Source organism: Dama dama, chromosome 24 (assembly GCF_033118175.1).
Source record: "Dama dama isolate Ldn47 chromosome 24, ASM3311817v1, whole genome shotgun sequence".
In the NCBI taxonomy this organism is placed as follows: Eukaryota; Metazoa; Chordata; class Mammalia; order Artiodactyla; family Cervidae; genus Dama; species Dama dama.
The window spans coordinates 46937212-46963152 of NC_083704.1; the positions used below are offsets into that span (position 1 = coordinate 46937212).

Here is a 25941-nt window from a genome sequence, read left to right on the forward strand (position 1 = left end):
GGCATCTCTTAAGTTAGTAAAGTTTTTCAAGTTGTACTTGGTCTTTAAGTTTTGATTTATATCTTTGCATGGTGAAGACACATGGTGAAAGCTCCCATATACTGTTAATGAGTTGTGTGCTCAAGTATATGCCGCTTACAGCTCACGTTTGTGCTTTCTGTCTTCTCTTCATTCCTATTCTTAGTAGGCCGGTGCCCCCAATGAATCAGAGCAAACTCTTATGTGGGATAAGTAGCTTAGGAACTTGAAACAAGTCTTCAAGGAGTGCTCGTTGGAGAAGAGATGTCCTAGAACACTAATTTACCATCAGCTATTAGTATTAAAAATGTCAGTGTAGAGATTAAATACTGTCTGCAAATAGCAGTCAGGAGAAGATTAATCTTCAAATTAAAATGCCAATTAAAATTTAAAATTAGTTTTAGAAAGTGGACTTCTGCTTTTCTTGCTGTCGTGTTGAAGTTCAAAAAAACTTCCAAAACTTTCTAATTACATCTTTTTAAACTCTTAACAATAAATACAAATTTGAAACTACCATGATACTGACTCCCAGCCACACTTACAAATTGTCTTTTTTCCTCCTACTGATTGTCCATAGTAAGGTGCCAGTGATTAATAACTAATCACTTCCTAGGAAATCTCTTTTTGATTCTCAGGCTTTTGTGCTCTTATTCACAAAGAAATATGCATATCATAAACACATACTTTGATAGACTTTCACAAACCGAAGGAACTGATCATCATCTGAATCAAGAAAGAAAACAAAGCCAGCTCCCCAGCAGCCCCACTGTCCTCCCTTCCAGTTACTGTCCTTTGCTTTCACTGTGCCCTCACAGCTACCCCCCACCCGCCAAGACTGGTTTTACCAGTGTATGCTCGCTTACGTCTGGGTTCTCTAGCTCAGCATTTCTTTTGTAAGAGTCAATATATCACTTATTTCAGAGCTATGTAGTGCCCTACTGTGTGGCTCTCATACCATTTATTTACCCATTCTACTGTTGGTGGGCATTTGAGTAGTTTCCATTTGGAAGCTATTAAAATTATGTCTTGTGATAGAATCCCAGATTTTTTAATAAGACTTGGGCAGGGAAGTAGAAGCCATCTGGTCTTATAAGATTTAAATAAAATTCTAGGTATTTCCATCTTTGTTACTTTGGCACAGTATTATAGATTTCATTTCTAAAACAGTATATATTTAAGCAAATAATGCTTTCTATGAATATGAGCTCCATATGTCTAGCTTGCCCCATGTTTTCTTGCCTGATGCTTAGAATAGGCTTCCATATCATGCTTCCAATCAGTCCTTCAATGCCAAGCTTAAAAACCATCTCTTCCATGACACCTGATCCTACAGGAAGTGACCTCTCTCTTTTCTGAAATACCAGACTATTTGGTATATCTCCCTTTTCTCATGTTACCTTTCATATCCTATTCTAAGAGCCACCATCCTTTTTGTAGTAGTAGTGCCTTTCGAGTCTTGGTTTAGCTTAAAAGAATACAAAGAGGATTGTTTGTTAGAGCTTTTATTAAGAGTTTTTACAACATGATGTCCCCTACGTCCTAGGTATCAGGCACTGTCACAATGCAAACCTGATTCAGAGTCTCGAAAATGTTACAGGCTCCAGAGTGAGAATAATGACCCAGTTTTCTCTCAGTTCTATTAATCTCCCATCCATGTAAAATAGAAGGAGGTCGGTCATCTCATTTTATTAACCCATGGCCATGTCTCATTCTGCCTCCACACCACTATTGTGTGTGTCCCTCTCAGTTCAGTAGAATTGATTCTTACCACAGATTCTATAGGCAGAAGTTTGCTCAGTTAAGCTATTTCACATTAAAATCTTGAGAAGACAGGTTAAGCGAAGGGCTTCAAGTTGAAAGATTATTTTTGTTTGTTGTGTTTTATCCTTTTGCTGGAGTTACCGGTTTTCCTTTTAATCACTATCAAAACTCTGTGTGGTTCTTAATACTGTACCTCAGTTTATGTAACCTTTTTGTATACTCATTTCTTTAGAACTATTGCCCTCCTACATTATAAGACCTGTGAAAGCAAGGGCCACAGCTTACCTTTGTAGCTTCACAGACTTAGGTTCCCAAAACTATCTGAAAAAAGATCAATGAAAACAAATGGTTCGAATGGCTTTATAAGGGAAGGACTTGCCTGGGAATCTAAGCACAGCTGAATTATATAGCCCTGAGCCCATTACCTGCTCCTAAAATAAATCTGATTGATATTGTCTCCCCTCTGTCCTACAAGGATATTTTGAGACAAAATTGGGTTATACATAACAGTTTGAGTCTTTCAGAGATAGAATTACTAAAGGCACTTTGCCTCTTAGGAGTTGCATAACTTAGTTAGATGACATCTTGTGCTGGGTCTACTTCAATGTGAAGACTTTATTGCAAGCCTTTATATATATATATATATATATATATATATATAAATGATTTAGCCTTTTCTGGGGTTTTGGAATGGTTTAAGAGATTGCAGATCAAGAATATATCAAGAGACTAAGTTAATTACCTCTCCGCCACCAGTTGCTCTATTCATGACCCTGGTGTGTCTGCTCACTTTTGGTTTTGTGAGGCTTTTTCTAATTCTACTGGACAGTTGCATCTTAGTCACATCTCTGTTGTAGTATTGATCATGATACATTATAATAGCCTGATTTTTTTAATTGAAGCATAATTGCTTTGTAATTTTGTACAAAATATATATAATTGACATAAATATATGTCAATCCTACTCTCTCAGTTTGTGTCACCCTCCACTTCCCCACTGTGTCTACATGTCTGTTGTCTATTCCGGCCTCTCTATTCCTGCCCTGCAAATAGATTCATCTGTACCATTTTTCTAGATCCCATATGTATTGTTGATACCCCAGTTTATAATACCTGTTATCTCTCCCTTTCTACACTGTGAGCTCCATGAGAACAGAGATGTGTCTCCTTTTCTTTATTCTCCTAGCATAGTACAGAATAGATGAAAGGGGCCAGAGAAAATGAGAGGAAAGAATAACAACAGAGCACAAATCATAAATTTGGAGACGCTTAGTAGAGCTGTTTGTCAGGTACTGTGCTAAGCATTTGATACTCAGTATTTTAGTACACTGAAAATCCCATGAGGTATATACTATGCTCCCATTTTGCAGATGAAGAAACTAAGGCATGGAAAGATAAAGTGATTTTCCCAATCACATACACCCGGTAAAAGGTGGAACCAGGGCCCAGACTCAGATCTGTGTGACTTAACCACTGGCCCATTCGCTCTTGTTTTTCTGTCCTAGCTCCCAAGGTTGTACCTCGGGCACAGAATAGGCTTGTAGATTGAATAATAAATAAATAAAATGGTTGAATTAATCATACTAAGTACATGTAAAAGCTTTATTCTTAATAAAAATTGTGAAAACAAAATTTCCTTTTTCATTTTAAAAGCGTGTATTATCAATGCATACCTATGTGACGTGTTAGGCTTCCCTGGTGGCTCAGTGGTAAAGATTCTGCCTGCAATGCAAAAGACCCAGGTTCGATCCCTGGGTCAGGAAGATCCCCTGGAGGAGGAAATGGCAACCCTCTCTAGTATTCTTACCTGGAAAATCCCATGGACAGAGGAGCCTGGCAGGCTACAGTCCATGGGATCATAAGAGTTGGACACAACTTAGCAACTACACCACCACCACCACCATGTGACATGTTAGAATGTTTAGTTCTACTTCTTGACAGAAAAGCTGAAGGACAGAAAGTCATGTGTTTACGGTTGAGCCCAAAGTCAAATGGCTAGTCTTTTTTTCACATCTGATTACTGAACTACTTTTTTTTCAATTGAAGTATAATTAATTCATATACCATAAAGTTCAGAAGTTTTTAGTACATTCAGGACATTATGTAACCATTACTACAACATAGCCTGCTTTCAGAACATTTGCATCACCCCAGAAAGAAGCCCCTTAGTCGTTAGAGATCACTGCCCATTCTGTCTCTCCCCAGTCCCTGGGCGGTCACCTGTCTCCCTTCTATCTCTGTACTTGCCTTTTCTGTATATTTCGTATACATGAAATCATACAATCCGTGACCTTTTGTCTCAGGCTTCTTTCACTTAGCATAATATTTTCAACATTCATCCATCTTGTGTCATGTATCTTTATGGCTAATAATACTCCATTGTATGGATAAACAAAAATCCATTCATCAGCTGATGGACATTTGGTGGTTTCTGCTTGTGGGCTATTATGAATAATACTGGCAATGAACATTCATATGGAAGTTTCTGTACACACATATATTTTTAGTTCTCTTGGATATATCCCAGCAAGTGAATTTCTGGCCCCATGGCCCATGTTTAATGTTTTGAAGAACCACCAAACTTTTCCAAAGTGACTGTACCATTTTATAATCACAACCAGTGATGTATGAGGATTCCAGTTTCTCCACATCCTTGTCAGCACTTGTTACTGTCTATCCTTTGTATTATAACAATCCCAGTGGATGTGACTGGTCCCTCATTGTTGTGTTGATTTGCTTTCTCTAATGACAGTGATGTTGGGCATCTTTTTGTTTATTGCTCCCCATTTTTCTTTTGAATTTAAATTGTTTTTATTTTTCCCTTTTTAAAGTGCCTTTTTTTGGAATATAAACTTTGTTTTTCTTCTTGTAATATCTGTTTTATTCAAAGAACTCTCTAAGCATATTAAATGCTCATGAACTCTTTTACTCATGACATCTATTAAGGGTGCCAAGCTGCTGAAGCCATGAACTATAAGAATTTAAGTGAGTTTCCATTGGCAACTTCGCAGAAAATCTCCACATCACATTATTAGATCACAGGCTTTCATAACCCCAAAGTTATGATGATAATAATGCTTTATTAAAAAGCTTTTAGTGTCATAGAAACACTAAGAATTTTTTTCAATTGTAATTCTCTTAACCTTTTATATCCCGATGAGGCAGAAGAAAAGACAGTAGCTATCTCAGAGAGTCATCCAAGAAAACAAATTTAGAAATTTGAGTATCTTAAAAAGTCTTACATGTCATGGAAAAAAAAAAAAAACTTTTTGAGCATAATCACTGATTCCAGATGTACAAAAAGATTTCAAGTTTGTTTTCAAGTTGTATGCCAGTCCTAGATGTAAATCACACTGCTCATTCATATGTGATGCTAACATTTCAGCAATGTTGAAGTTAATGTTAGCTACCAGATTTGGTTTAAGCCAGAGAAAAGAGGTTTGAAAATTCCATATGCCAGTTTCTTCCCTGTACATTGAAATAATATTTATACTAGCCTCTGAAGATTTATAGTCATAGACTTGACAGATTACATATATATAGTAAAGTCCATATGAGTTTCAGTGTTTATGGTAGCTCTGAGGTCTTTCTGGCTTTCAGACCTTACCTGTTCCCATCCTCAGCTCATAGTTTATTTGATGGCTTTTAACAACATTAGTTATCTTCATTCTTACTGTTAGTTGAATTTATTTGATCCTAGTGTTCACACTGATGAAATTTATCAATTCTCTTATAAACCAGACTTTTTTATGAAAGGTGATTTTTTTCTTTTCCAAAAAACCGTTTTGAATTTTTGTTTAGTCAGTCCTCCAATACCAGTTGGGCTCCAGGTATGGGAAATACAATGGAAGTAAGGCAGTCGTGGAGCTTGCCTTTGCAGCCCTCATAGACTACCTGTGGACTCCAAAACCAGTTAGGTACCTGCGGCTGTGATGGTGCTAAAAATGTACACTGTGGGATTCTCTTGAGAGCACATAATGTGGAGGAACTGACCCAGTTTTGAACTGTCGGGAAAAGTGTTTCTGAAGATAAACACATAATCTGGGCCCTAATGGACAGGTGGGCATTAGCACACAAGAACTGGCATGTTTGGGTTCTAAGGCAAGAGTGGGTTTGATGCTTCTGAGGACCTGAATGAAGGACAGTGTGATTGACATGTCAGGAGAAGACGACAAAGTGAGGCAGCCGGCAGGGGCATCATGTGAAGGCATATTAAGGATCTGGGCCTCTTTGTCAATGGGGAGCCATTGTAGGGGCTAAGGCTGTAGAGTAGCATTTACTGGTAGCCCATAAAATTAAGAAAGGCCAAATGACTCATTGCTCTTTCAATTTCTTCTCTCTTGCTCAGGAGTATGACTGGAGAAACTATCAGCCCAGTGAGATTAGTGAATCTGAGTTGCAAATGCTCACCAGCCTACGACGGCAACAGAACGAAGAACTGGAGGACACTGGGGCTCCCTATGGCCTGAGCGCATCCCAGGTTGACAACTGTAATGTCAGCATAAGCACCAGCAGTGACGACACAACCACGTGGAACTCCTGCCTGCCACCTGTGAGTCCAGGGATTTGCAACTTTGTTTACTGCCTTAATCAGGGATCAAGCCACTCCTTAACAAAGCCCAGCCTTGCCTGGGAAAAGTAGGGCCGAATGAGAACACTTCCCATGAAGACTGTTCTGAAATAGTGTTGTAATACTGGAGGCATTGTCTTGTTTTAAATTATCTTATTTATCTTCAGATAATGGGCTTCCCCGGTGACTGAAACGATAAAGAATCTGACCTGCAATGCGGGAGATCCAGGTTTGATTCCTGGGTCGGGAAGATCTCCTGGAGAAGGCCCTGGCAACCCACTCCATATTCTTGCCTGGAGAACCCCATGGACAGAGGAGCCTGGCAGGCTTCAGTGCATGGGGTCGCAAAGTGTCACACTACTAAAGTGACTTAGTTTGCACGTTCAGATAATGTATGTTAATTGTGTGGTAAGATATAAAACCCTACATGAAAATGAAAGAAAAAGGATAATTTTACTGTAGACTCTAGGTATTTCATTGCATTCTTAGATCCCTAGCACAAGCCCTGGCACGTAGAACAGGCTCAGTATGTGTTCTTAAAGTATCCATTAAATGAATGAACAAAAAGAAAGAGACTATAGCTAAACCAATGGCAACCCACTCCAGTGCTGTTGCCTGGAATATCCCATGGACGGAGGAGCCTGGTAGTCTGCAGTCCATGGGGTTGCTAAGAGTCGGACACGACTGAGCAACTTTACTTTCACTTTTCACTTTCATGCATTGGAGAAGGAAATGGCAACCCATTCCAGTGTTCTTGCCTGGAGAATCCCAGGATGGGGGAGCCTGATGGGCTGCCGTCTGTGGGGTCTCACAGAGTCGGACACGACTGAAGTGACTTAGCAGCAGCAGCATAGCTAAACCAAGTATTGCTTGAATGTGGTGGCAGAAAAAAACGTTTTTGGAAGTCACCGGATTTTTGCTAACTCCTCCCTATGTCTCTGGCCATGAGAGGCATTGCAGGTGCTTCAGCAAAGCTTATACTATCCTGTATGTTTATATGGTTAAAGCACTCTTAAATGCAGCCCTTCATTTTCTCTGTAAACTAGCAGGCGGCCTGGAGCAGGCCACAGTCTGCCTGTTTTTCAATTGAAGAAACTAAATTCTGGACTCAAGCTTCCATACCTGCTCAGTGGTAGAACCCAAAAGAAAGCCCAGTGATTTTACTCCATCTATTCTTCAGTATGATCCTCATGGATCTTATGGTTTAATTGAAAAGACAAGGCAGAAACATTCACAGAACAGTCAGTCACAATGTAAGAAATGTCATGGGGCAGAAGAATAAAATCTTTATTATAATAATGGTAATTAGAGCTGCCATTTAAGAACCTAAAAGCATTTAAGATCTCCATAGACCAAACAAACATTTACTTATAATGCTACATTCAACATCAGATCAAACATATTAAAACGCACTTTCAAATCCAGTAATAAATATGATATTTTACCAGACAGTTTTTGAAAGGAAATATAAAACTGTGCACCTTTGATTCATGCCTATATAAAATTACATAAAGGTTAAGTGTAGTTAACAGTGGATAAGTTATGTTTTAAGTATTGAGTTAAATATCAATTTTTCAGTTTTCATTTTCTATTTTAAAGTAGCTTTTTTTTTCCCCCAGATCTCCACTTTCTTTGTAGCTCTTAGAAATCTCAGAGGCCCTGACACTAGGCATTGTGTTTCTCACTTACTCCTTGCTGCTATCCTATGTAGTAAGCACTGTTGAGTTCCCATTTTCAGATGAGAAAACAGACTCTTGAGTAAAGTGACACAGAATTAGTTTGGCATGACTCTCAAATCTAAGCTTCCAGCCTCCATGATGTGGACTTCTTGATATGTGACTTAATTGTCAATTGAGTGCTATGAATATCTAGCAGAAGTTGAGATTTCTACTCTGGAGAGAACTTCCAAATCACAGATGAGGAATAGAAATTGGTTCTAAGCATAAGGGGTAGTGGGGGCGATGGTATTAGGTTTTCTTTAGTGTTCTTTTTACCACCTTGACCACCCTCCCAGGTTGGTCTTGCCTTATTTAGCTGTGCTTTCATTAAACTGAATTATCAAGCATACATAACACCTCAAGCAACCTTGGTCCTAAAGAGTACCTACCCACCTAGAAAAACATACCCCTGTGTGCTGGTTACTCAGAGTACCCTGATAGCCAGAGCTAAGAACAGAAGAGTAAGTTGCAGATTTTTGCCAATGCCATTTACAGTGGAATTGAAATACTGCCTTTCTTATAAAATATTTCTTAGCAGCCATTTAAACCAAAAGTAAGAAAGAGAATAGTGGCCTCCTGAACAAACTGATTCTGTCATGAAGTAGCTCAGAGACCCAGCATTACAAAGGGCAAGCTGGAAAGTGATTATTCAAGACTGAAAAGGCTGAACTCTTAGTTGCCCTGGATACCCTGTCCTCATCACTGTCCTGTTGTGGCAAGGACTAAAGTCCCCATGCATCACAACTACTTCGCTGTAAAAGTCTACAGCTGAAAATAACCATTGGTAATGAACTTAATAACCCCTCTACTTGACCAAATAAGAAATTGAAATTGAGTCTGTTTTTTTAGACAGAGAAAATAATTGAAAAACCTACCTTTGGTATTCATAAGATATATTTATTATTCCATCAAACTCAGTCTATTTCAATATTGGAACTATCAACAAATGAAAAATTGCATTCCTTAATGAATTCTGCATCTTGTTGCTTGTATAGAGTCTAAATAGAGCAATTTACAAGAACTACTATGGTCTTTTCTGGGAGCTCACGATTTTCTTTGTAGAAGTTGTACCAGGGCAATGAAAAAGAAGCAATGGAAGAAGATGTAACTTCGTCACAGTGATATCCTGCTTTTCTTATGTCACAGTGATGGCACCATCCTCCACACTGACACTCAAACCAGAAATTTAAGAGACATCTCCACTTCTCCCACCCCTTCATTTACCACACCCAGTTGGTCTCCAAATCCTGAGAATCCCCTCTCCTTTTTACCTCTTAACCCTCCCTATCTAATACCATGCTCACATCGAAAGTGGCCCAGACAGTAAAGAGTCTGCCTGCAGTGTGGGAGACCTGGGTTTGATCCCTGGGTCAGGAAAATCCCCTGGAAAAGGAAATGGCAACCCAATCCAGTATTCTTGCCTGGAAAATCCCATGGACGAAGGAGCCTGGCAGGTTACAGTCCATAGGGGTCTCAAAGAGTCGGACACGACTGAGTGACTTCACTTTACTTCATCTAATACCATAGCTTTGGTATTTCATTTCTTATCCAAATTCCCTCATCGATTTCCTGATACTAAGGTGCCTGCAGTCCGAGCACTATAACGTGGTGGTTAGGAGCATAGGCTCTGAAGTCAAATCGCCAAGGTTCACATCTAAGCTGTGACCTTGTCAAGCACATGGCACTGTGTCTGAGGCATGATAAGCAATTAATAAATTAAGATTAGTTGTCATTATTATTGTCATTATTATTCACACTATCTCTCTAAAGACCATATCTGATGTGATCTCATCCCTACATGAAGCCCTTTTGTAACTCCTCACTGCCTCTTTAGCCTGGCATACACGGTCCCCCCACCATGATCTGAGACCTGCCCCCCTCTCCAGGATCATCTCTCACTGCTCTCCACCTTTCTCCCCATGCTTTAATCCCAGTGGTAATCCCCTAAAGGCACTTTGCATGCATCCTTGTACCTTGTACCAGTTTCTCTCTTAAGACTCAGCTCCAAAGCCTTCTGTAATCCTTCTCCAGGCTCACTGAGAGAGGCAGCTTCCTTTCTGTCACAAGAGCCAGATTATCTCCATGCTAACACTCACTGCAGCCTAGCTTGTCTGTCCCATATTAATTCATCCCAAATATTTTTTGAGTGGTACAATCTTCTGTGGACTGTGCTGGGGATACAAACAAGTCTTTCCTCACCCTTGAGATACTGTTCATACTATTCATGGGGTTCTCAAGGCAAAAATACTGAAGTGGTTTGACGTTCCCTTCTCAGTGGACCACATTTTGTCAGAACTCTCCACCATGACCTGTCCGTCTTGAGTGGCCCTACACGGCATGGCTCATAGTTTCATTGGGTTAGACAAGGCTATGGCCCATGTGATTAGATTGGTTAGTTTTCTGTGATGATGGTTTTCAGTCTGTCTGCCCTTTGCCAACATCCACTGGATCATTGAAAAAGCAAGAGAGTTCCAGAAAAACATCTATTTCTGCTTTATTGACTATGCCAAAGCCTTTGACTGTGTGGATCACAATAAACTGTGGAAAACTCTGAAAGAGATGGGCATACCAGACCACCTGACCTGCCTCTTGAGAAATCTGTATGCAGGTTAGAAGCAACAGTTAGAACTGGACATGGAACAACAGAATGGTTCCAAATAGGAAAAGGAGTACGTCAAGGCTGTATATTGTCACCCTGCTTATTTAACTTACATGCAGAGTACATCATGAGAAACTCTGGGCTGGATGAAGCACAAGCTGGAATCAAGACTGCCCGGAGAAATATCAATAACCTCAGATATGCAGATAACAGCACCCTTATGGCAGAAAGTGAAGAACTAAAAACCCTCCTGATGAAAGTGAAAGAGGAGTGAAAAAAAGTGAAAAAAGTTGGCTTAAAACTCAACATTCAGAACACTAAGATCATGGCAAATAGATGGAGAAACAGTGGAAACAGTGGCGGACTTTACTTTTTGGGGCTCCAAAATCACTGCAGCCATGAAATAAAAAGACACTCCTTGGAAGGAAAGTTATAACCAACCTAGACAGCATATTAAAAAGCAGAGACATTACTTTGTCAACAAAGGTCTGTCTAGTCAAGGCTATGGTTTTTCCAGTAGTCATGTATGGGTGTGAAAGTTGGACTATAAAGAAAACTGAGTGCCAAAGAATTGATGCTTTTGAACTGTGGTGTTGGAGAAGACTCTTGAGAGTCCCTTGGACTGCAAGGAGATCCAACCAGTCCATCCTAAAGGAGATGAGTCCTGAATATTCATTGGAAGGACTGATGTTGAGGCTGAAACTCCAATACTTTGGACACCTGATGCGAAGAGCTGACTCATTTGAAAAGACCCTGATGCTGGCAAAGATTGAAGGCGAGAGGAGAAGGGGACGACAGAGGATGAGATGGTTGGATGACATTACTGACTTAATGGACATGAGTTTGAGTAAGCTCCGGGAGTTGGTGATGGACAGGGAGGCCTGACATGCTGTAGTCCATGGGGTCGCAAAGAGTCAGACATGACGGAGCAACTGAACTGAACTGAACAGCCTTGAGATACTCAGCATATTGGAGGTAAACAGCTCACTGTAAGAGAATGATAACAAGATATCATTATTATGATAACAGAGAGTGATAATAAGATAAAGAGACGAGGGTACACGTGCGAGGGAATAATTAATTCTACTTGTTGGTTTCAGGGATGTTCTCACAGAGAAGACGGCAGGTAAGCCAGAGTTCGAGAATGAGTGTAAGCTCGTCAAATAAAGAGAGGAGAAAGAGAATTCCAGGTTCTGAAAGGAGGAGAATCAATTATCTCCTTTAACAATATTACCTCCTCTTAGTGCCTTTTTTCCTCCATCACCTCTAACAGGACTTGAAATGAATTTTTGCTTCCCTCATAATCACTGCCCACTCCTGACCCAACAACACTGCTGCTTACTCCAGCTACACTGCAGCTCACACATCATGGCCCTGCCTTTTGTCCACATTCTATTAGCGATGCCATTACCCCATACCCTCTTCTCTGCCTGGAGACCCTCCTTCCCTCTTGTCTACCTTGAACACTTCTGTGTTTGAAGGCCCAACTCAAATGTCCCATCTTCATGAAACCCTCTCTCCTGCATAGAATTATTTTCTTTCTTCTCTGGCTCCCAATATCTTTGGTGATAGCACTTACCACATCAGGTAACCACTGTCATCAACATCCCTCGAGCCTGGTTGTGAGCTCCTTGAAGGCAGGACTGTGCCAAGCACAGGGCCTAGCGTGAGGTCACACTCAGTCACCGCTGGTTGTGAGTTGTTTGGTTCAGTAAATCAGTCAATAATATTAAAAGATTCCTTTTTTACTCTAAAGTAAGGTAGTTTTATCAAAATTCCAAAAAAAACATTAGCTGTACTTTGCTTAAATGTCCTGAATGATGCTGGTAGTATTTTACATTCAAGATTTAATAAATGGATACTAAATACACACAAAAAGGAAAAGTCTCCCTCTGGGCAAGATTTAGTGATAGTAGTTTAGAAAGAAGATTTAGGTAGGTCACATTCAGTTTGCCATCTTTACTTAATGACTTCACACACATTGCAGTCAAACCGGGAAGCCTACAGAGAGTAAAACAAGTCTTTAGTAAGGTCTATTGTGTTTATCACAGGCTTTGGTTTCTCAGCTTTCCTCAGCATCTGTGCAGTTCAGAGTAATATGTACTGTTTAAAAAGTGTTTAGATATAATAAATTAATCGTTTAAAAGTGTAATTAAATGTAACCATATTTCTCATAGCAAATTGACTTTTGTAAGCATCTCTTGCTAAATAAATCAAACCTACTAAGAAATCCATTGGCATTTGACAGACAAATTTTTCAAAGTTTCTAACTTAGAACCAAATTCAATTAAAACAATACTTTTCAACTTCTGTTGAAACCAGGCTGCAAGTAATCAATTTTGGAGAGTTCTGTTAGGAGTAGCCCTCATGAGATTTATTCAAAAACTGGGCTCTAGGCAGCCTTTGGAAGAGAGCTAGGAGTTAGTTATAATGGATTCTTAAGTGAATTTTATTTTGGCGAAGGATTTTGATTGATAAGAGCATAAAGCTATGTCTTGAGGGGTGTGTGCGTGTGTGTGTGTGTATGCATATGTGGTATGTGGTTCCTTTTCAGAAGAGGAATAGCTGTTAATGGAAAAAGTGACGACCAAAATAATTTAGACTCTGTGTCAGCCAGCCTGTTCTCAAACCCCAGCTCTGCCTTTTGCTAGCGTGACCACCTGTAAAATGGGAGTAATAGAGGCCCTTCACTGTGTTGGCATTGTGGGAACAAACGTGTGCATGCAGTGTGTGTGCTTTAGGACCTCAGGTAATAAGCTGACGCTGACTGTAATTTGTGGCTCTCCCAAAGATGCTCTCCTCAAAGGACCACTTGAGTGATCAGGAAAGATTTCTAGGATATTTTCTCTTTTTGTGACCACTGAAGGCTGTAAGGGTGGGCTGAGGTTCTAGTGTGCTTGTTTTGATGTGAGCTTAGCATTCAGACTGACCCCTCAGAGCTTGACTTAACTCATTTTTCCAATATTTCATTATTTCTCTGTCCCACATCTAATCTAAATTGAAGAAAAGCATGCCTCATGTGATACTTTGTAAGCAGATGCCTCAAAACCATCTTCCTCTAAGTTAATTCCCATGACCTAATATCAAGCACATAAGTCTCCTCAGCTTGTTTTAAAAAAAAAAAAAATCTTCGCATGCATCCATCAACGTGGCATACTGCAGAGCATAATATTTGGAGAAAAACGAGGCAAAATGCACTTAATAAAATTGCAAGCATATGGTGAATTTCTCAGACAAGTTATTTATGGTCTTGATTAACCTTGCAACATTTTTTTGCCATTTTCATAGATTTTAACATAACAACAGAAAAATATTTCCTTTACCTTTTAACATGACAGGATTATCTTATCTCCTGTTCTTTAATTTGGCCTTCACTTCTCTCCCTCACCCCAAAATGTCTAGCTGCTTGATCCTGGAAAAGCAGAGCTTCTTGTGCTCAGTGATAGTTCATTTCATGTGTGGTGTTTTCCCGACTCTAGCGCATAGCAACAGCGCCACCCAGAGGACAAGGTCCCAAGTTTCTAGGCTCTGTTCCACTCCTTGGCTCATAAATGTATCAGTGTTTTACATGATGGTTGCTGGCTGCTATGTGTACAGTATGTAATATACTAGCATTTCAGGCTCTTTCTAGTTAATAGGTCTTACTTTGTTCTGATCTACAGATTCATTAACTTCTCAGCTGTCTTTGGGTATAATGAGTTGTCTTTTAATCCTCCTGGTTGATTGTGCTAAGCTGCAGATAAATCAGATGAGCAAGCTGTTCTTTATACCACTATAGAAATGATATACAAAAACTAATACTGGAGTCAGTGTGGTATCTGTGCTGTCAGGAGAAAATATTAAAATGTGCAAGTTGTTGTGTGTTTAATGACTATGAACGTCACTTCATGAAATAAACTTTTCTCTTTCTTAGAGGGTTGTCTATTATAGCTTATGTTGTCCCAAATTTAGCAATGTGGCAAACATTTTCTTTGATTTTAAATATATAGTTACATGTCAGAAGAATGAAATCAAATGAATTTAATTTATGGTAAGGAGATAGTCCTACATATATCAAATGCATGTATTTCAGGACCACTTTTTCTTCCTGCCATTAACTGAACTGAGTTTGTCATATTTGTTATTCAAAACTTATTTATTTACTGATTTAAGTGAACCTCTGAGCTAGATTAAGCCCTGCAACTTACTGATTAAGAGGGTAAACTGAGGAATGAAACTGGATGGGTTCAAATTCAGGCCCCACTATTTCCTGACTGGCATGACCTTAGGTTAACACCCCCTTCTTCAAATGATCACTCCACCCTCTGGAGAACAGAAAGGGCTACAGAATCCTATTTCCTCCTCCTTTAGATGCAGTTGTTAATCCTATCTATTTCATAGAACTGTGAAAAAATTGAAAAAAGTGAAAAAGTGAAGTAGCTCAGTTGTGTCCCACTCTTTGCGACCCCATGGACTGTAGCCTACCAGGCTCCACCATCCATGGGATCTTCCAGGTAAGAATACTGGAATGGGTTGCCATTTTCTTCTCCAGGGGTTTTTCCCAACCCAGGGATTGAACCCAGGTCTCCCGCATTGTAGGCAGACGCTTTACCTTCTGAGCCACCAGGGAAGTCCAACAAGGATTTAACACAGAGCAAGTCCTCAATAAATATCAGTTACTACTGTTATTACTTATTGTTGTCTTGGTTATTTGTAGGGCTTCCCTCGTGGCTTAGCTGGTAAAGAATCCGCCTGCAATGCAGGAGACCTGGGTTCCATCCCTGGGTTGGGAAGATCCCCTGGAGAAGGGAAAGGCTACCCTCTCCAGTATTCTGGCCTGGAGAATTCCATGGACTGGTCATTTGTAGGTGTTCGTTATTATTCCTGTGCTGCTTCTTGCTGAATTCCAAAATTAAAAAATTGATCTTATTTTTTTTAACTGGTGCTTTCATGGAATGTTCCCTACCTAGAAGTAGTTGAAATTGGTTTACTGCTGCACATGTATAGAAACATATCTATTCCATTTGTGGATGGGGATGTTTGACTTCAGACAGTTCATCTGTTACCCCTGCCTCCACCCACATCGTGTTCAGAGAGCTGTTAGAAGCAATTAGGCCATTCTGATGTGGGCCGGGAAAACAAAAAGACATCATTAAAGTGAAAGCTCTGCCTTTTGAAAGCATTAAAAGCAAAGTCGTGGGAATTGGAGTATCATAAAGAATCTTTTTAGCTGCATCATTGCCATAATCCCTTCCTGTCCCTGAACGTGATTATGAAATTAGAAGACATGTACAGAGGGGGAACTGAGGCCACCCCATTTTGTATCGTACCCTCCTCAAAGCAAGACTTGGATCCTTCCCCGACAGAGTCATTAGCAGTTGGGGTTTATGTCAGTTTTAGCAGTTACATGTATGAGTCAGAATGCTTTACCATGATATGCTACTATTAAATTTCAGTTAGCTATTGAATAAAACATTTGGGGGTAAAAACATAGTTTTCAATAGTAAAAATTAAGTTAAAGAATTGGGTATTCAGACCTGGTTCCACCACCTTGCAGTTATTTTTAACTGAAATTTTTTTATTTACCTTTCTGTCTATTCATGTCAGTAGTCCTTATTACTTCAAAAAGTTTACACTGATTATTTCTCTGTTTTCTTACACTTTAAAATCACTGTGAATGTGAATCTTTTATGTTAGTGTATTTTCTTTACTCCTTGTATCATTGTGTCTGTTTTATAGAAACATGAGCAAACGTGGAAGGGCATGTTTGCCTAAGTGAGAACTGGGTCACAAACCAAACAGCATTCTGTAACCATTTCTGTTCTCCAGAGAGTGAAGTGAGTCATTTGGAAGAAGGGAGTTAGGGACAGGTGTAAAATAGAATTAACAGCATAAAATTAGGAAAACAGAAATTTGTCTGAATAGCAGAACTGTGATGCTTAGAGAATTATTTAAATGCTTCAAAAAGTAAATAGGTGGAGATCCATTCACTAGAGGCCTGAGTACAGCTGAAATTCTGGATGAATACTAATGAATATATTACTGGGAGTATTTCTACACCACTGTGAGTTGGTCTAGAGAACCTGTTAGGCCTTTTGCTTACTAATTCCTTTTTTGCTGTGAAATAATAAAGCCTAAATCATAGAACTAAATTTTACTTGCAAAGTGCTGGAAGTCTTATTTCTCCAGTGAGATCAAATATGTCTTATGATATGTTTTTCCTTCTACTGTTCTCCCAGCTGTTTTTCTTATTACTGAAATGGTGATGTATTGATATTCGTTCAATTACCAAAGTATCTGAGCACATTTAAATTCATGGTGCATCACAGATAGGCTAAGTGACTGTGATTATCAGACAGGGTGTTTGATTTAAAGAAACACTTCCAAGAGATTATTTATAGAGAAAAACGGTTTAAAGAATTCCCATCACCCATGTCATTAATATTTTAGGACCCATTAAGTTAAGGAATATGTGGAAAATAAGGAATATGTGCCTTTTATGTACAGGCATCATTGCCACACTGTTTTCTTCAGCTGGGGCCACATTATGCCTGAGAAAACCTTAACACCTTAAAACCTTAACACCAACCCCATTAAGTAAGGAAGTAACAGAAGTCCTTTAAATGCTATTCAGACATGTATACCAAAATTCAAAAATTGTAATGAAATGAGAGTGTTAAAAATGGTTTTCATATTAGAATTACATGGTTGCTAACCACATAAAAGAAATACTTTGAGGAGATGTTCAAAAAGAATTTCTATCAGATATAATGGAATTTTCTCCCTTTATAGAACAAAGGAAAAACATCAAGTCGCGTTGGAGGCAAGTATTTAAGGCTTACATGAAATGTAGTTGTTTAGCTATGTTTTGGAAAAGGTTTCTTGCGGAGGAGAAAATTCAGATTTCATATTTTTGTTAGGTATTGGTATCAGTTCTTTCAGTTCTGTGATTAATGCTTGAGGTTCTATTATGCTAGGGGAAACTGACTGCCTTGACCTAAGATTTATATGTGCAATTCCAATAATGAAAGTAGCCATTGTCCTTGCAAATTTAGTAACATTGGGATATAAATATATGTATATGCTGTATCTAATAATGAAAATAGATAATATCATTGCAAATTTAGTAATATTGAGATATAAATATATGTATATTCCTTATCTCTGAGTCTCCAGTCTATTGCTAACATTTGCTATGCAGCGTTAGTTCCAGGAGACATTTTGTTTTGTTGTATCTGGAAATAGCAACCTTTGTTAACAGTGTAAAAACTCCACAAAGAGGAGAATTCCACACATGAACTTTAGTTACACCATAGATGCTGTCTAATCCAGTGACTGGCCATTAAAATAACCTCTGCTTTCCCTCATTTACCACTTTGTTACTTCCTGGATCTCCCAAACAACCTTCAACTCTTCGTAAAATAACCTTCTTGCAGGTTATTTCTCAGGAAAAAAATTAAAGTAGTGAGAGTGCATGTGAAAGTTTATATAAAGAGCATTATGCTGATTAGTACCTCAGATATGTTTTGTCTTTTACAGCCTGTCAACCAGGGCCGTCACTATCAGAAAGAAATGAACCCACCTTCTCCTTCTAACCCCCGGTAAGAATCATTAAAAAGCTAAATTTAAAACAAGGATTATTTAGGGATTGACTGTCCATTTTTCTTGGTTTCTTAAAATTGTTTCCCAAACTTCTGAAGAGCTTGCAAAGTTCTTTTTGTTAGAAGTTTTAGTTTAGTCTACTCTTCTTAATCAGACTATGTTGTCATGGTTAATAGTGTAACTAGGTTTATATGGCACTTCTGCCTTTTACTAGCTGGGGGACTTTGAGAAAGTCATTTGAGTCAAAGTAATTCAGGCATAATAATTACCTCAGTAGTATTTTGGGAATATATGAAAAATCCTTAGCACAGTTCCTGGCAACATAGCAAACTCTCTTTAAATGTTCATTTACTCAGTATTATTCTGTTTGCATAGATATTTCATCTTAATAGGTACTTAATGTTCAGTGCATTTTAGACATAAATCTTTCTATCACCTTGTGCTTTTACATTCATCAAGATAGCTTATATGAGTTCAAATGGCCATTCTCTTTTTCATAATTTCAAAGTTCATAATCTCAAAATAATTTCATTATTTCAAAAATGTCATTGATACAAGTCATTTGTCAACATAGAAGAACCTTATTTTATTAGGCTTATTAGAGATAAGTGTATCTGAATTAAAGTTTTGAAATATATGTAATATTATATGGATTTTTAAAAATACTTAAATAAGCTATTGATAGTTTATCCATATAATTCAATATCACTTTATTACTGTCTGTTAAATAGTAGGAATTTACTGAAAACCAGTCTGTCGTGAGCTCCACCCTCAGCATCTTAGTTATTACAGTACAACTCATATCTAAATGCTTCTCATTATCAAGCTCTCTCACCCGAGTGAAACAGACAGGAAGGATTTGTTAAATAAGAATACAGGGCTGTACCCTGGAAGCCAAGAGCAGCCAGGCCTCAGGAGGGCTCTATATTGGGAACTAGAAAGCAGAGAGGCAGAGAGGCAGTATCCTGCACCCCGTCTCTGCTTACTTCTTCCTATCTGCTCCATTCTTCCAAGCACCAGCATTCTTTACTTCTCAGTCACATGTGGCTGTCTTGAGTTTACATGTTACAGTTCAGAGTAATGCTGAGGCTGACAGTCTATGCCTGAATCACAGTTCCTACTTTCCTGGAGAAAAAATATGGTTGGCCTAGCTTGGGCTAAGTATTCACTTCTGGTCCAATCAGCAATGAAGAGCCAACCAGCCAAGCCATGTCAAACTAACATGGCTACCAGAAAACCATCTACATGGTTTACAGGACTTTTAATGGAGCCCAGAATGTTCATTAGTAATTGTTCTTTATTAGTAGTCTCTTCTAAGTGTTTCTGGTTGTCTGTATACTCAATCTGTCTTTCTTGTGTGTTACCTAGTAGGCAGAATTGTCACTATCATAAATAGATATAATAAGGAGTTGAAAATTGAGACTGTAATTTCAGTGTATATAGAAAGATGTTTAAACATTCTTCAGAATAGTTCTCTCTTGATATGTGAATATGTCTTTTCTAATTGGCAGCTCATCTAGATTTGACCAATAGACTGTCTCTATATGAATAAACTTTCAGGATAACTGAAAGTCTAACTTTGGTCCAAATTATAATAGAACTTGTAAGCTGAGTAAATGAACGTGATAGAAAGTTATGTTAGAAAGTGGAGCATTTTGTTTCAGTGAAAGGAAAACAGGGGCCTAATTTTCATCCTACCTCTGCTACTAACCCAGTGTATGATCTCAGGCAAGCCTCTCAACCTGCTCAGACCTCATCTAATAACAAGAACACCCTCGTGTGTAAAGGAAAGGATTTGAGTTACAAACTATCTGGGTTACTTCCAGATTTATGAGTCTGTGACTTTGATGGGACTCATTATAGACTTTCCATATGAAAACCAGTTTTACAATTAAAGGGAATAGTGCCCTGTATAGGAAACATACTTGGTAATGTTGAATATATTAATTAATGTTTAGATGTGGTAGTGTATGATTTTAAATATCTCTTTTAAAATTTGATTTGCAAAAATAGAATATAAGAAAATTCACCAACTAAACAGATAGCATATTTCATTTAACCACTTAAATGTTTGTTCATTTAGGAAAAAATAATTACACTTTTGCATAATAAAACTAAAAGTCAAATTTCAAAGCAGAAAATCAGATGCCACCAATCCCATTTTCCAGCAGGTTATTCACCAGCTTCCTAGAAAATTATATAGCTGTTCAGAAAGCCTACAGATTACATGGCTTAACTCTTTGCTCATAAGTGAATCCAGTAGCTTGGAGGATTGGCCAAAAGGCATTATTGGGCCATAAATAAAGAAGTTGATAAAATTATGAGTTCAGCATAGATCATCATATAAAACTAGGACAAATTCAATCATGTGATACATGTAATTTAGCTTAACATTGAAAGCAGTGATTCTTGAGATTCATATTTATTATATTTCTTCTAAGTATCCTGTGCTTTAGACCCTAAAACACAGAACTTTAAAATTAAACTTTAAAGTTACAAGATACTGATAATGACTACTGAAAAAATAAGAAATGAAAAGATAAGTCTCTGAGTCTACCCCCTTGGATACACAAGCATGTAGCTTGAATCTTGAAGGCTTGGTGTGCAGAGGCTCTGAACAATACATGAGAAGCAGGTAGGCCCTTGACTTCCTGAATTAAGTGCTGTTGTGATCAAAATAATGCAAACATAGCGGGGATGGGGAATGTGTATCTGTGCAGGTCCACCAAGAGAAGCATGTGATGGTGCCCTTTGGGACGTGAAATGGCCACATTAGCTTCAGTGAAATATCTGCAACTACTCCAGAGACCTAAAACCTACAATTTTTAAATTATATGTACTCATACCCACATATGCATATACAGAGTCAACTTTCAGTTAGCTTTACTAATGTAACAGAATAACCAGTATCCCCAAAGTCTTTTATTTACTTTTATCCTGGAAAGACTTTTATTTCTGTACCATATTTACCTTCTTAATTTTATGTGTTGATGAGTAAAATTAAAGATAGAATGCAGTCCACAAAGCAAACAAATTTGTGTTTTGAAAAGTAACCTCTAGGGTTAAAATGGCTAAAACACTGCCTATATTCATACATTGGTTTCCTCTAACTAAAGCGTTCACTTGCACCCATAGGGCAGTGCTTGACGTTGGATGCTGTGGGATACAATGGTAATCCTTTCCTGAAATGTTTACAGTCTAGGGATTGAAATACACATGGTTCACCTCATCTCTTTGCATTAGATTTGCAGAAGTCACTTCCCCTTGCTTTGGTAGGCATGGGGGGAGTGATATTTTCCATTATTTCTGCCTAACATACCAACTGATACTTAGCATCTCAGTTGCTGGGGCCCTTGCCTCCTTTGTTCACCCACACTGTCTCTTGGGGCACTGACAGCCTATATCACAAGATGCAGAAATGGCTAACATAAGCTAATACAATTTACAGGAGTATTGGGTAGGAGGAAACAATTTCACAGTTCATTCATGTTCAGAAATGTTTCCTAGCATGTAAACTTGCATGCTGCCATACTGAGCAAAATGGATGCTGTTCACAGTCTTCAGTCATTTATTTTAAAATGCCATCTATTGGTTTGTAGGGTTTAGAGCTGTCCCTCGGGCACATCTATTTATGTGTTTATGTAGATTCTTCAGGACAACTTGAGATATTTTTGTTCAGGAACCGGTTTTATAAAGTAAGCTGTGATTACATTCTGGTTGTCTGTTCATATGGATGGAGTCAATAACCAGTGTTTCATTTCAAATGATGATCACATTTGCTGTTTTTACAAGTCATAAGAAAATTGAGGAGGAGGGAAGGCAGTCAAAGACTCTGTAAGGTCTGAAATGTTTACAGAAATAAACAATATAGAAAATAATTCTAGACTGCCCAAATAGTCATGAATGGCATGGTTTTCTTTCTAAAGTGTTTGCTTTATGATTTAGCATTTATCCATAGTTTTCAAAATGTCATTGCAGATTGTGTTAGGGCTTGAATCCCTTGCAGCCTTGCCACATGTTTGTGTGATATGAATGTACTTATAACTATAATTATCTGATAAATCCCTGCAGACTTTGACAGATGATTAATAACCACTGACCTTAGTTCATGCTGGCTCAGCCAGCCTGACTGAGGCGAGCTGGCCTGTCACTGTAACCTACAGGCGCTGCTCTGGGCTGATCACAGTGGCTTCATTTTTCTTTTCTCTCCAACTGTCGGGACTCCGCCTGGTGAGCTTCTCTTCTCGTGCTTAAGGATTTTTTCCCCCACCAACACAAGAGAGAGAAAATGTATAATAAATAAATAAAATTAAATACAGAACTTGATGTCATGTTTCTCGTCAAATGATTAAGTTTGGATCATTTTAAAACAAGTAAGTCAGATTGGATTTTCCTCCTTAAACCAAAGCACCACAGAGGATTTCCTGATTAACTGTGCACATAGCTTCTCTAAATGTGGTGTTACTGCTTTTTTCTACTATCTATATTTTGGCATTAAATCTTTTTTGCTTTATTTTTGTTTTGTTTTATCACCCCAATATTTTATTATGGAAAAAAATGACATGTACAGCAAATTTTGCAGGTAGCAGCCATATGTCCCCACCTAGATCCTACAATTAGTATTTTATTGAACTTATTTTATCACCTATCTATTCTTATATCCACCCACCAATCCACATAAGTTTTGATCCATTTCAAAATAAATTATAGATATCAGGACATTCTTTTAAGCATTTTTGTAGTTTAGTGAAGCCAGACAGACCCAGATTTGAAAGCACTTGACTTCTATCAACTTAAATTTTCTTATCTCTACATCAGTGACACTGAGTGTTGGTGGAAGATTTCATTTGTTTACTTTATGAAATACTCAGATAATGCTTTCTGTGTGCAACTCAAAAATGTTGTCTCACTGAATCCCAGCAACAATCCAATGAGGTGAATTGTTATTAACCCCACTGTACAGATGCGGTTTCAAGAAGTTAATGAGCTCACTGAAAGTCACCCTGTCAACAAATGGCATTGCTGAGAGTCGAATTCAGACTCCTTGACTTTGGTATCTACACTTCTAGCCACTACACTATGCTGCCCTCCACAGCACATACTTTAGCATTAAATCTTAATGATTTGTTTATAAAACCAAAGGCATTGTTTTTACTTTCATTATTTCTCTCAGTAGGTTTACCTTGGGAAAGCTATCAATATCAGTGCCCCTCATTTCATAATCCCCTTCCCACAAATTCACATCTGCTTCTTTAAAGGGAGTGACTCTCCATACTGGGGGTCCCCTGGTGGCTTAGATTCTGGTAAAGAATCTGCCTGCATTTCAGGAGACCAGGTTCGATCCCTGAGTCAGGAAGATCTGGAGAAGGAAATGGCTACCCACTCCAGTATTCTTGCCTGGGAAATCCCTTGGACAGAGGAGCTTGGAGGGCCGCAGTCTATGGGGTTGCAAAGAGACACGATTAAGCTACTAACACTTTCACTTTCCATACTCTGAACCCTGGGTCTGAGTTAAGCTCCTTGACTGAGGAGCCGTCATGGTGTTCCCCAGATCCTGTGGGGATGGGGTGGTGTCTCTCCTCCCTGTGGTGCTCAGCACAGCCTGACAGGGGTAAGGGCTCCTTCAAAATGTGCACTGAGGGAGGGAACAGAGAGGCATGCCTAGATGCCATGGAGAAATGAAAATCTTCATCCTGAATGTTAGCCAGTTGAGTTTCAAATATTTTCCCTTATCCTTAAAAGAGTGGCCCACTTCCCTTTTTGAAAATAGAAGAACAGTGGCATTGCTTTATTTAATCTCAGGATAAAATTGGGTTTTTGTGAAAGGCTCTTGTTTGGACAAAGTTTTTAAATCTAATTTTTGTGCACGTTCCACTCCCTGCCAACCTAGAGAGCCATAAACAGTGATAACTATTAGAGTGGCCCTAAAGAGGAGAGTGAAAAAGTTGGCTTAAAGCTTAACATTCAGAAAACTAAGATCATGGCATCTGGTCCCATCACCTCATGGGAAATAGATGGGGAGACAGTGGAAACAGTGTCCGACTTTATTTTTTTGGGCTCCAAAATCACTGCAGATGGTGACTGCAGCCATGAAATTAAAAGACGCTTACTCCTTGGAAGGAAAGTTATGACCAACCTAGATAGCATATTAAAAAGCAGAGACATTACTTTCCCAACAAAGGTCCGTCTGGTCAAGGATGTGGTTTTTCCAGTGGTCATGTATGGATGTGAGAGTTGGACTGTGAAGAAAGCTGAGCACAGAAAAATTGATGCTTTTGAATTATGGTGTTGGAGAAGACTCTTGAGAGTCCCTTGGACTGCAAGGAGATCCAACCAGTCCATCCTAAAGGAGATCAGTCCTGGGTGTTCATTGGAAGGACTGATGCTGAAGCTGGAACTCCAATACTTTGGCCACCTCATGCGAAGAGTTGACTCATTGGAAAAGACCCTGATGCTGGGAGGGATTGGGGGCAGGAGGAGAAGGGGACGACAGAGGATGAGATGGCTGGATGGCATCACCGACTCGATGGGCATGAGTTTGAGCAAACTCCGGGAGTTGGTGATGGACAGGGAGGCCTGGCGTGCTGCGATTCATGGGGTCGCAAAGAGTCGGACACTACTGAGCGACTGAACTGAATTGAATCTTTAATATATAATATGTATTATTTATACTATATCTTTCAGAGAAGGCAATGGCACCCCACTCCAGTACTCTTGCCTGGAAAACCCCATGAACGGAGGAACCTGGTAGGCTGCAGTCCATGGGGTCGCGAAGAGTCAGACATGACTGAGCGACTTCACTTTCACTTTTCACTTTTATGCGATGGAGAAGGAAATGGCAACCCACTCCAGTGTTCTTGCCTGGAGAATCCCAGGGATGGGGTAGCACAGAGTCAGACACAACTGAAGTGACTTAGCAGCAGCATACTATATCTTTAATAGTAGTTTCCAATACCTTCTATATTCTAATGACTTTCAAAATTATATGTCCAATCCTGCCTCTCCTCTGAATTCCAGACTCATCCACCCAAGCTGCCAATTTGACAATGTCCAGTCCACTCAGATCTCTAATGCATACCTCAAATCCATTGCAAAACATAACTTTGTTTTCTTTACCTCTGCACATCTGTTCTTTCTTCAGTTTTCTCCATCTCAAAAATGCCACCATCATCCCCCTTTTACTCAAGCCAGAAACCAAGAGCAATACCTGGTTTCTCTCTCTAAGTCCATGTCCAGCCTCGGCAAGTAGTGCTGGCACTGCTCCAATCATAGTATACGCCAGAGGTAGCCACTGCCCTCTCTTAACCGCTACAATTGTAGCCCAAATAGCTGTCATCTCTCACCTGGACAGATACCATTGCTTCCTACCTGCTCTCTCTGCTCCTTTGGCCCCTTTGTTTCACTCAGCAGCCAGAGGGGTGTTGCTACCCCTAAAATGGACTGAAGCATGCCCCCGTGTAAAACTTCCCGAAGGTGTCCCTTTGCTCTTTGGGTCAGGTCGTCTCCTTCTCCTGAATGCCCACCACTCACACCGTGTTTCCTGCCATCATGCGCCTTGATTCAAATGCCACAGTCCTGCCTCCTTCTCTCAAATACTCCAGACTTGGTTTCACCATAAGAGCTTTGCATGAGGTGGCCTCTGCGCCTGGCGCTCCCTAGCCTAGAAAGGCCATAGCCTCTTCTGGCATTCAGGT

General features: G+C 39.2%; 1 protein-coding gene across 9 annotated transcripts in view; it reads left to right on the forward strand.

Annotated features, from left to right (window-relative positions):
* CFAP20DC (CFAP20 domain containing) overlaps window positions 1-25941 on the forward strand; it is a 264689-nt gene that overhangs the window by 186352 nt on the left and 52396 nt on the right. For 7 of the 9 annotated variants that reach the window (XM_061128207.1, XM_061128199.1, XM_061128198.1 and 4 more), the window contains 2 exons: window positions 6128-6331; window positions 18185-18246. In XM_061128207.1, coding sequence (XP_060984190.1) covers window positions 6128-6331; window positions 18185-18246 — 266 coding nt within the window. The remainder of the gene's footprint in view (window positions 1-6127; window positions 6332-18184; window positions 18247-25941) is intronic. The other 2 variants (XM_061128203.1, XM_061128201.1) reach the window with 1 other exon arrangement.